Raw genomic sequence first — 12,324 nt, forward strand, 5'->3', positions numbered from 1 at the left:
GGCCCAAAATTTATATAAAATAAGTCTCTAGATCCTACTCACCGTCTTGACTCTTTGACGTCGTTATTACAAAGAAGAGGCTAACTTAATATTAAGGCAAGGCTCACTGTAATTTAAGAAACATCTTTGTTGTGATGACTGCACCCTTGAATGAAAACTTCGCTGGAAAGAAAATAACTTTTTTTCGCTTTAAATATTCTTAAAATTCTTAAGTAAATGGACGAATTATAAATTGGCAGGGCGGGTGATGTTTTTAAAGTTTTTATTTATGCTAAAATACAGACGTCTCTCTAATCTCTGTTTAATTTTAAAACGTCTGAGACTGTGAAAGCAAAGTTAAGAACTTGAACTATCTACTCCGATGAGCATCAGCTGTAGTAAATCTGCTTCTAGAGCTGTTTTCATTCTACACAAGCGGAATATTTTTCCGTTTGTGGTTTGAAATGATGTACATCGTCCACTACCATGCTCCAATCGGTGATATAACTTTAAGATTCGGTGCTTCAGGGAAATTGAGGGAGGTCTTAGTCAGTCCCGATTTGATAAAAGTTGAGAGCAATCTAACTACAAAGACTTCCCCCAAACAAAATTGTCAGAATGATGTTTCCTCAGCATGTGTTTGCTGGTTAAACAACTATTTCTTGGGAATTAATCAAGAACCTATCGCGGAGGAGTATCTTGAGATATCTCAGTTTTCTACTTTTTCGAGAGAGGTTTATTCTACTCTTTTGAAGTCAGTTAAAGTAGGAAATGTGGTATCATATTCTCAACTTTCTGCTCTCACAACTGGAAAGTCTTGTTCTTTCAGGGCTGTTGGAAATTCGATGCGAAACAATCCTTTGCCAATTTTCATCCCATGTCATCGCGTTGTTCCAGCGTCATATTTCACTGCGCCGTCAGCCAAAAAGTCATGTGGAAGCTATTGCGGCAAGAAATCCAGCACAGTAAAATTAAGATAAGTTAATAATTTTAAAAAGAAAAAAAATGGCAAGATACAACCTGTTGACGGAGATTGTCTCTTGGGCTTGTGAGCCAACGTCAAGAATTGTGAGCCAGCATCATCGATATCATAACATATGAAACTATTTAATGAGTTTATTACAACGGTGAGGCACGATTTCTAATTTGCAATTTGAAAATGGCCCAAAATTTATAAAATAAGTCTCTAGATCCTACTCACCGTCTTGACTCTTTGACGTCGTTATTACAAAGAAGAGGCTAACTTAATATTAAGGCAAGGCTCACTGTAATTTAAGAAACATCTTTGCTGTGATGACTGCACCCTTGAATGAAAACTTCGCTGGAAAGAAAATAACTTTTTTTCGCTTTAAATATTCTTAAAATTCTTAAGTAAATGGACGAATTATAAATTGGCAGGGCGGGTGATGTTTTTAAAGTTTTTATATATGCTAAAATACAGACGTCTCTCTAATCTCTGTTTAATTTTAAAACGTCTGAGACTGTGAAAGCAAAGTTAAGAACTTGAACTATCTACTCCGATGAGCATCAGCTGTAGTAAATCTGCTTCTAGAGCTGTTTTCATTCTACACAAGTGGAATATTTTTCCGTTTGAGGTTTGAAATGATGTACATCGTCCACTACCATGCTCCAATCGGTGATATAACTTTAAGATTCGGTGCTTCAGGGAAATTGAGGGAGGTCTTAGTCAGTCCCGATTTGATAAAAGTTGAGAGCAATCTAACTACAAAGACTTCCCCCAAACAAAATTGTCAGAATGATGTTTCCTCAGCATGTGTTTGCTGGTTAAACAACTATTTCTTGGGAATTAATCAAGAACCTATCGCGGAGGAGTATCTTGAGATATCTCAGTTTTCTACTTTTTCGAGAGAGGTTTATTCTACTCTTTTGAAGTCAGTTAAAGTAGGAAATGTGGTATCATATTCTCAACTTTCTGCTCTCACAACTGGAAAGTCTTGTTCTTCCAGGGCTGTTGGAAATTCGATGCGAAACAATCCTTTGCCAATTTTCATCCCATGTCATCGCGTTGTTCCAGCGTCATATTTCACTGCGCCGTCAGCCAAAAAGTCATGTGGAAGCTATTGCGGCAAGAAATCCAGCACAGTAAAAGAGTGGCTTATAGCTCATGAAAAGGAAATGATCAACTCCTAGCTTTTGGTAAACCAAGAAAAGCAACTGTTATTGTGCTCTACCTTTGACAGATCCTAGTTTTAGAATTAGCTAGGGAATTGTGAAAATTTTCGTTTTCTACAATTCTTAAAATTTTGAGCCGATAACGTTAGTATTCATTCCATCAGTAAATTTTTACGGCTGGTGTATAGGTTCATTTTTACATTCGACTAAATATTTAAGATGCCGATCACTTGCGGTTTTGGGTTCTTTGAAGATGCTGATCACGGTTTTGGGCTATTTGAAGACCCAAGCTTGATCTGGTGAAGTTGCTGAATTGATGGATCTCGAACTGCGTAGGCACTGTTAATTGCTCTGAAACAGAGTTTATAGCAATTAATTTGAAACTGGTTTTCGGTTAATTTTTTCTACAATTCAAAGAAGTTGCATTATATTGGGTCGCTGTCTCGAAGATTGGCGGAACATTTTTGTTGATCAGTTATTTTGTTGAAGTGTATTTAAAACAGGACGTTAAGGTCAATGCCGCACGTGAAAACTAAATGTTTTGGTCAAACTGCTGAACGAATTGAAGAGCAGAAAGAAGAGAGCGATTTTCTGCTCCTGCAGCGTTTCTGAGAGCGAGAAAATTTTGAAAAATTTTCGTTAAGCGAGCAGATTTTTTTTATCACGTGCCGCTTCTCGTTTAGTTTTATAGTTTTTACTTTTCGAGTGAAGTGGTCCTAAATAATATTCACAAGTAACAGTCCGTTTGGGTGCATTTTTGATAATCTAAATCAAATATAAGAGTTTTATATCCAATTTTGAGCTATTTTTTTTATTTCGCCCATTTTTGTTTTCGACACCTTTTAGCGGTTTTTGTACTCATTTCATGTTTTTCGCATCTGGAGTAATTTTTGGTGATTGAAATTATTTTCTAGGTTGCGTTTCGTTAATATCATTTTAAACTTGTTATTAGTAGAAAAACATAGGACAAAATTAAGCAGTTTTTGCCATTTTTTCCTACTCAGATGCTTACTTAAGCAGTTGTTGGTATATTGTTACCAAGTCAAAAAATTGAAGGTTTTGATAGAACCTATTTTCATTAAAAAATTAATCAATTCTACAGTTTTTTTGGAGTTTTTAATTGCTCTTGAACGTAGTTCATAGCAATTATTGTAAACGTGTGTGTCTTTTTTTATGGAAAATTTTTGCTTGACAATTTTGACTTTTCGGGTGACTTTTGCGCCCTTGACTTTTTGCATTTCGCGTGATCTAAAATTCCCTCTCAATCATAATTTCAAGCAGCTGAATTCAATTGGCGGCAATTTAATACTAAAAGTCAAATGAAAAGTGCGCCGAAACTGGTGTCATTTTTTACTTTAAATCTTAATAGTGGTATATGTTAACCTCTAATGTGGTTATTTGAAGCCCACTATAGAACTTCGTAGTCCCATTTAGGCTCGCCCCCCCCCCCCCCCCGACTGAAGCAGGCTGCAATTGATTAGAGCTCCCACTAGTCTTTCAAGAGCAATTCTTCCGACGTTTAGTCGGTTATGTTTACTAGTTGCTAATGTTATAAATGTGTTCAGTGCGTTTGGTTGTCGTGTAGGTGCTCAGCGAGTAAACAGGAACAGTTGCTTAAGGTCTGTTCGGAAAAGTTTGTAAAAGACTTTGTAATTTTAAAAAATATTTCGAAAATTTAACAGGATGAATTCTGTCCCTCAATTCTTTTTTACTGTTGATGTTTCAAATTAAATGATATGAGGTTAATAGTTTTTTTCAATCAGTTAGTGGATGTTTAGAGTATGTAAGTTTAATACTACTTCGAGCCGTTCCCCGAGTCTTCGGGTCATGTTCTGTGCATGCATTTTCATGATTTTTTGAAATCAAATTGAAGCGATGATTTTGGACACGCCAAAACAGGAAGTGCAGCCAAAAAGAGAGTGGTTTCGGGGCGTAAAATTTTCTTACTGAATTTTAAATTAGATTAAGAAAATGATGTTTGAACAAATTTGCTTTCTCGCTTATGCGTTTTTGTTCTTATGCGGCAATTTGAATTTGATTTTTGCTGGTTTTTCAATTTTATTGCTCAGAGTTTTTTCTAAATAGTTTTTCCAATCCATTCAGAGTCCGTTCTTGGTCTAGTTTTTTGTTTAGTCAATGAAATTTCTTTGAATTTTTTATGACTTCTGCTATCTTTTATACTTCCACAACAAATTGAAAAAGGGGATGTGATCCACCCAATGCACGGAACAGTGAGCCCCCACTATGAAACATCACAGCAGCGTATTCAAAGAGCGCACTGTATTTTAAACTTACAGCAATATGCTAGGCTATAGGAGCCGCGTCAAAGCGTTGAATGAATACTATTCTACTTAGGTGTCTAGCCTTCCCTCCCTCACGACAACACTACAGGTATTATCAGCTTCAGTTACACGTTTTATAGCACGGAAGCCTCTGAGACAGATAATGGCGCGCTGCGCAGGAGTGCGAAACTGATGTTTGTTCAAATATATATTGTTTGTGATTACGACTCGAAGAGGGGTATTGGTATTTTAGAGGTTTTTTTGGCTGAAGCAAGTTTGTCCAGGACTTAACTTTTGACTTGTTTCTATTCGAACATTTACCTCCGTTTTTGAACGTTGACTAATTAGAAACGGCTTGTGATATTCAAGGTGAAAAGGTCATTTTTGATGCCATATGAGTCGAATCCGTCTACCTATCTAAACTTTTCGTCTGGACGATTTGACTTTTTGTCCTCAGAGATGGAATAAACGGACAAAGCCCGAGTGCATTAAACTGCTGTGCAGTGCGTGCAGAGATTTAAAAGTCTCGAAGTGTACTACGTTTATGCCCTGGCCACACCTAAGGCAAGCCCACGCGAGTTGGTTGAGTGCACAGCCGTGCCAGGTCGATGCTCGGAACATTGTCTCGGTGGGGTTTGCACGATGACTATTATGAGGTACTTTTTCATTATAGAAAAAAAATTGTTCAAGTATTGTATGAAACTATGCGTCGTGTTTAAAACTCTTTGCGAAGAGGGTAAATTTTTCCAATTCTCGACATTTTTTAACTAGTAGTTACTCCATTTGATTTTTTTTGAAAAAAGGTTTGAGCTGTTTTATTTAATTGCTCTCGAACGAAGTTTGAAGCAATTATTGTTGTAGTCATGTTTAATTTTATGCTTCATGCAAATGTTTTGGGAGAACGTTTTGAATTCTGTGGCCTTAACTTCTTCAGTTTTGCATGATCTAAATTACTATTTCATTTGCAATTTTAAGCTGAACTTAAAATTCAAAATTTTATTACTGGTCTATAATTAGCTCCTGTCATCATTTGAGGTCATTTCAGTTGCCCTCACCTGTTTGAAAGCAGGTTAAAAGTCTTTCGAGTCCCCGCCTGTCGTTCAACATTAGTCTGGATGTTCTTAGGTTCTGTATAAAATATAGGCCATTAGCTGACCTCTTGAAATTTTCCCCTAGACTTTCCCTCTGTTTGCAGTTTTATTGAGCTAACTTTGGAGATGATTTGTTCAGCTGACAGGACGTGGTCTTTCTGGAGGTTATCTGAAAACGAACCCTATATGTGAATGTTTTCAGTGATGCAGTTTTGTTGAGTGCTCTTTTTCATCAATGTTAAAAGATAAAATCAATGGGAGCTTTGTATTTTGCAAGTTTTGAGCTACAAACTTCTCTAAAGAAAAATATTTTTGCGGTCTTTGTTTAGTATTTGCAGGAAAGTTTATTGTGTAGCGTTTCTTAGTCCCGTTGCTCTTTATTCAATTTTGTGTACGGCCTTTTTTCCTCTATTCATTCGACTTGTAGATTTTTTTAAAGTATATGGTAGTTTATAAAAGTGCAAATAATATTTACAGGTGGAGATAAGATATACTGTGATTGTAGTTGTGACGCTCTGAGCTGAGTGGAGCTATATTGCGGTGTTCGTGATTTTTTACGACTCGAAGAGGAGTATTGATTTTCTATCGGTCTTTTTGGTTTTTAAATTAAGTAGTTTCGTTCATACAACCTTTTGACCTAAATGCGAAAGTGAGAAAGATTATGTTGATGAAAATTTCACTTTTATACTGGTTGTAAACGTCAGCAGTTGTAAAATTTCACGTGATATAGAGGGCTTTCTGCCATTTTGGTTATTTTTTCACCTAATTACGTATGCAGGAGGATGCCTATGGAGGGCAACCATCAAATACTGTTCATTTATTAGTTTTAGAGTAAGGGAGAACAGCATGTTAAGAATAATAAATTTTTAGGTTTTTCTTAAAAAAATCAATTAGCATTTTGGCATAAATTTTGCTGTTCTTTTCATTTGAATGGTGACTTTTCTACTTCAATTGGCTCATTTGTTAAAAAGCCAATATACTGGCAAGCCTAATGAAACTTTTTCTGATCTCTTTCGAAATATTCGTAGATTTTTTAAATTCTTTTATCCATCTTTTTGACGTGTATAATCCATTTTTTTAAGTCTCCAAATAACAATCTAATTGTATTTGAAATGCTCCGTTTTTATAATTGGTCGGTATCAAAATTCATAGATAGTTTATTTATTGAGTGGTCTGTTTCCAAAAGTTTACGAGACGTTACTTTTTTTCCGATTTTCTAGTTAATTTCGACGGAGGCGGTTTTTGTTCATTTACATTTTGTGTACTAAAGACAATATATACAAATTCTGCAAAAAGAAAACAGCATAGCTCCAGCGCTGCTTTTATTTCGCATAATTTTTTGGAAGCATTTAAAAAAATTGGCTGTTTTTCCAGTTTTTTTGTTATTGATTTAGTGGATATTCATATAATGATTTCTAGAAGTTATTGAAAACAGTTGAGTGCTGACGCCATGAGCATTGTGTCTCAAAGTGTGCTATTTTAAATCTATAAAATATTAAGATTGAGAGTATTTAAAGTTTCCTGTTTTCAGATAACAGGTCACGTTTGCTTTACATACTTTGAAATATGTTTTTTAGTGTCTGGGTTGCAAAAACCCTGCTATCAAACTATTCAGCGCAGTTTTCTAGTGTTTGTAGTAGTTTTATTCCATATGCATGTCATTGAATTTAACTATTATTCAATCCTTTTGTCCATCTGACCGTATTGTGACTATTGATATCAAACCGCTATTGATATTGTTTTTTCGGATAATCAATTTTATAATATTTATGTTGAGAATCTAAGTTTTTTAGATGTGTAATGAATTACGATTTGTTAACCGCAGGCGGATCATCAGGAAACTTAACGAAGAAAGCAAATTCTGGACCTGTAAGCTATTTCTATTCAAATGTTTCAAAGCTATAATTTTCATTCAACATGTTCTCCGTTCTAGCTCAATTCCGATCTCTTTTCGGCAAATTCTGACCTTTACACAAATTCAACGACTAGCAACTTGTTTCAATCGACGAATGACAAAGATGTTTTGTTTAATTCATCTTTGAGGACTAACGGAACGACCGACAAAAGCGATTTATTTCTGCGAGACAACGGACCTTCACTGCCAAAGGGAGGAATTTACAAAGACCAGTTCTCTCGGTTACCAGGGGCACCCCGCGATCATTTGAACGAAGTCTTCTCCGCATCCGAAAAATCCAATCATTCGTATCAACGGTTGTCCGATAAAGACGTGAGCACATTTATAATTATCAATAACCCGGTTCGGCAGAAAATACAATGCATCGTAATCATACCAAGACATAAGTTTATTATTTAATTTGTATCAAAAACCAGACGTATATGGTTTTCTAGTATTTAAACAAGGATCATATGATTTCTTTGCTTCCATTCAATGGCTCGTAGGAAATACGCTATGATTCGCATGAAATCATAACTGGTCCTTGTGTGACTACCAAAAAAATCAAATATGAAATCCTTCCCGAAAATTTAGGACCTTGGTTGTATCAAGTAAATGCATCCTTTAGGGTTGGGATCGGAGGGTAGAGAGTGATACATTACGGTTGAAAAATTCTGAAATTACTATGTTAACACATTTTGTCCCTTCACAGGTGAAGTGCCATCGCTGTTCCTACAAATTCTAATTTCTATCTTCCACCTGAACAATTGTCTGTATTAAATGCTAGAATAAATAAGTTCACTGAAAGAACATTAATGATACATTTGAGGTGTAATGGTTATGTCAAGGTCAAAGCTCAATGATTGCGTTGAGGTGTTGCCTCTAAATAATCTAATGATCGGATTGGAGTTAATGACATTGTCTGTTCAATTTCAGGTTTTCACTTCGTCCAACGGGCCCATGAACTTTCTTAACCAAACCAATCGATCAATAAACTCGGTAAGAATTTCTCGCCATTGGTCAATTTCACTTCTAGATGCTTGCAAGATGTCTAGTATGTTTCTGTATTTATTTAGACTGCGTTTGGTTCTGATAGTCCCTCAATAAACTCTTCAAGTGCAACCGGAACTTTTGGCGGATCAATGCCGCCTCAAATGGGAAGGCTTTCTGCGTTACCCCAACTCTCGCAACAGCTGCAAGGCTCCCCGAGTAGTCGGACAGGCGGATTCGCAAGCTCAGGAAGCGTGATACCGGGCGGAGGAGGTGGAGGGGGCGCAAGTCAATTCTCATCTCAACAACAGAGTCAACAAAGTGCAGCGGCATCCCTGCTTTCGTCATCGGCTGCTGCCGCTTCGGGTCTCCCACCATCCGGGTCTTCTTCTGTGAATAGGTCATTGTACAATCAACACATGGCTTCGAACAACTCGACGTCCGGTGGTCTGGGTGGCTTCACTAGTCCCTCTAGGATGTCCCCTAATAGCAATCTGGCACTGCACCAACAAGCTAGCTATGCATTCAACTCTGCCCCAAAAAGAAGGTAACAATCAATTCTTGTTGCGATTAAATAAATGAGAACCGCCTATGAACGATAGCTGGGGCTATTATTGGCCTTCTCTTAGTTTTTTTACAATTCAAAGAATTTGAATTGTATTGGGGCGCTGTCTTTTTTTATAGCTGCGAAGCTGTAAGCTGAGCGAAGCTATATTGCGGTGCTCTTGGTTTTTTTTGTTTCGTCGTCTGACGCTCTTTTTTCGTTTTACATTTGTTCACACAACAAAGCTGAAAAAGTAAAATTTTCTGAATGACGGCTTCCTCTCACGGCTTTTGCGCGCATGACGTCATTTCTCACTCGCTTTAGCAAAAGTTTTTTGTGTGATTAGATTTTGATCATACGTGACTTACCTCACTCAAAAAAATGACTTTTGCACTTTAAAACTTAAGTTTAATTTGAATTTGTTTAAGGTCAAAGGAACTCATATGTGCAGTAAAGGTCCCTAATAAGAGGCTTCTGCGGAATCAAATTTAGCAAGCTTTATTAATTTATCGCTGAATGTTTTTACCTAGTTTTCAATTTTTTCAATTTCAGATTTTTTTTTCACTTTAGATCTGTATCTGTTTCTATCTCTATTATATGGCACGCAAATCTATTCTTTCGCAGCTATTCCGGCAATCTGCCGGCTATGTTTTAAGATCTGTTCACACATTTTAATGATTTTTGAAGTAAAATTGGAGTAGTGATTTTGGTCACGCCGAAACAGGAAATGGAGCGAAAAAGCGAGTGGTTTTGCGACGTGAAATGTTTTCGCTCTAATTTTACCTTAGAGTGAGAAAACGGTGTTTAAACAAAAATTCGCTCTCTCGCTAGTGGTTTTTTTGTTCACATGCGGCAATTTCACTTTGATTAATAGCCGCACAGCGATAGCTGGGGCTATTATTGGCCTTCTCTTGGTTTTTTTTTCGTCGTCATGATTTTTGTTACGACCATATGACGTCACAGCCACTTTTTGTACATTCGTTCATGCAATTTCAACTGAATTGCATGTGTGACGTCATTTTTCGCTCTTAGTGGAGCGAGTTTTTTTGTTCATGCGCGTGATTACATTTTTGGCCACACTTGACTTACCTCACTCTCAAAAATGACTTCCTCAATTTGAAATTGACTTTTATTTACTTTAATTCAAAGAGGTAAGTTCAAATGGGTGTGTGTCACTCTAAATGAAGGTCATTTGAGATCAGCTAATAGAGGCAGCAATAACTTTACAGATTTTTTATCAAAATATAACAGATCAGCCTTCAATGAAAAGACGAATTTTTTTGGTCTGTCTTTTTTACTGTTTTTTTTAGACTGCCGATCTACGAATCAATTGCGGCTATTTTCTGGCAATCTGCCAGCTATGTTTTTTACTGTTTTTTCGATTTTTTGGATTGATTTTTTTTCTAAATGGTTTTCCCAATCCATTCATAGTCCGGTCTAGGTCTAGTTTTTTGTTTAGTCAATGAAAATTCTTTGAATTGTGCGTCAGGTCCTGTCCTGCTACGTTTTTTATTTCGTCGCGGTGTTTGTTACGACCATATGACGTCACAATACTTCAAATCTGCTTTTTTTTCATTCGTTCATGCAATTTCAACCGAAGTGCGTTTGTGACGTCATTGTTCGCTCTTAGTGAAGCGAGTTTTTCGCTTGGTCATTCGCGTGATTAAATTTTTGGTCACACTTGACTTACCTCACTCAAAAATGACTTCCTCACTTTGAAGTTGACTTTTATTTACTTTAATTCAAAGAGATAAGGTCAAATGGGTGTGTGTCACTCTAAATGAAGGTTATTTGAGAGCAGTTAATAGAGACAGCAAAAACTTACCCAGACTTTTAATCGAAATATAACATATCGGCCTTCAATGAAAATGCAAATTTTTTTAGTCTGTCTCTTTCACTGTTTTTTTGTGACTACAAAGCTATTGCGGCTTTTTTCTGGCATTCTGCCAGCTCTGTTTTAAATAGCCGCACAGCGATAGCTGGGGCTATTATTGGCCTTCTATTGGTTTTTTACAATTCAAAGAATTTGAATTGTATTGGTGGTGCGCTGTTTTTTTAAGATGTGTGCACACATTTTTCAATGACTTTGATCTTTTCGAAACGGGATAAACAGGTAAAGCCCAGCAGGCATTAATTTTCTTTAGAGGCTCAAAGAGGGCTTTAGTAGTCCTTCAAATGCTTATAGTGGTGCAGCTGCTGGGATGGCCTTAATTTGAGGTTAAAAGGTCATTTTTAATTGTTTTTGGGCTCAAAATGGTGCAATTTTGTTTTGTGTTTGTCTTAGGTTGAAGTTTTTAAAAGTTGATAGAGGTCTTTTTGCGAGACAAAATTGATTGTTATGACCAATTTATGAGCTATATGTTCTGGTACTACAAAACAAATACGCAAAATGATACTATTTTTTGCAATTTTTTTTTCAGGTTTTTTAAAAATTTTTGTCATTTTTCGAGTTTTTTAGCCCTAGGTGTAAATTGGCCCAACTTTTGAATATCACAAATTTTAGCAATTTTTTTGACAAAAAAATTCGTATTTTCAGATTTTCACCTTTGTCATTTTTTCTGTTCTCCAGCTTCCGGGACCAGGCAATCTCCTTTAATGGTTTGTTAATAGGGCAGTGCATAGTTTCTAGTAACAATGGAATGGTTTTTAACATTTCAATGTCTCGAATTTTAGCATTTTTTGATAACATTGCATTTTTTTAAAGGCTTCCTGTAATTTTTGTCAGTTTTTGATTTTCGTCCATTCTCAAGTGCAAGAAAATATATTCCACGTTCTGATAAAAAGTTACTGGATGGTTTTTAGTTTCATTGGACTTGTTTTCAACTATTTAACCTTTCGACTTTTAGAAGTTTTTTGATAAAATTTAATTTTCTTTCAAATTTTTTCAAAACGTTTGCTTTTATTTATTGTTTTTATGACTCAGTAGCCAGGTAACCTCATCTAGGGTTGAAGAGTATGTTATTAAATAGTTGCTAGGGGGCAATTGATTGGCTTTCAACAGTTTAATAGAACGAATTTTTTTTTTGAAGTTTGGTATTTTTTCTAAAAATTTTTGCCGATCGATCTATGAGCCAATGAGTTTTTCAGAGCTTGGAATTGGGTTATTGGATATTCTCTAGAGACACAGAAATGATTCTGAAGAAATTTTTATCACGATTTTCAGCAACATTTCCTTATAATTTGCAATTGATTTCTTTTTTTAATTGGCATTGTTCAATTGATCTGCTGGTCAAGTAGAGTACGTCTGAGTTTTTCATTCATTTCTTTGAATTGTATTTCAGGACTTGTCCTGCTATGTTTTTTATTTCGTCGTCGCGATTTTTGTTACGACCATATGACGTCACAACCACTTGAAATCTGCCTTTTGTTCAATCGTTCATGCAATTTCAACTGAAGTGCGTGCGTGACGTC

The 12,324-nt window shown here is 36.1% G+C and overlaps 1 protein-coding gene across 2 annotated transcripts in view; it reads left to right on the forward strand.

The window, feature by feature from the left end:
• The window catches only part of LOC142353414 (uncharacterized), a 140,939-nt gene that overhangs the window by 98,892 nt on the left and 29,723 nt on the right, over positions 1-12,324 (forward strand). The window contains exons 1-4 of one of the 2 annotated variants that reach the window (XM_075405645.1): positions 7,282-7,354; positions 7,419-7,712; positions 8,316-8,378; positions 8,456-8,916. The exons of the other annotated variant lie outside the window; for it this stretch is intronic. Of the exons in view, the coding sequence (XP_075261760.1) occupies positions 7,286-7,354; positions 7,419-7,712; positions 8,316-8,378; positions 8,456-8,916 (887 nt within the window). The 5' untranslated portion in view covers positions 7,282-7,285. Of the gene's footprint in view, positions 1-7,281; positions 7,355-7,418; positions 7,713-8,315; positions 8,379-8,455; positions 8,917-12,324 lie in introns of those variants that run through there. 2 annotated transcript variants of the gene reach the window in all.

This window comes from Convolutriloba macropyga, chromosome 14 (assembly GCF_964194025.1).
Source record: "Convolutriloba macropyga chromosome 14, txConMacr16.3, whole genome shotgun sequence".
NCBI lineage: Eukaryota > Metazoa > Xenacoelomorpha > Acoela > Convolutidae > Convolutriloba > Convolutriloba macropyga.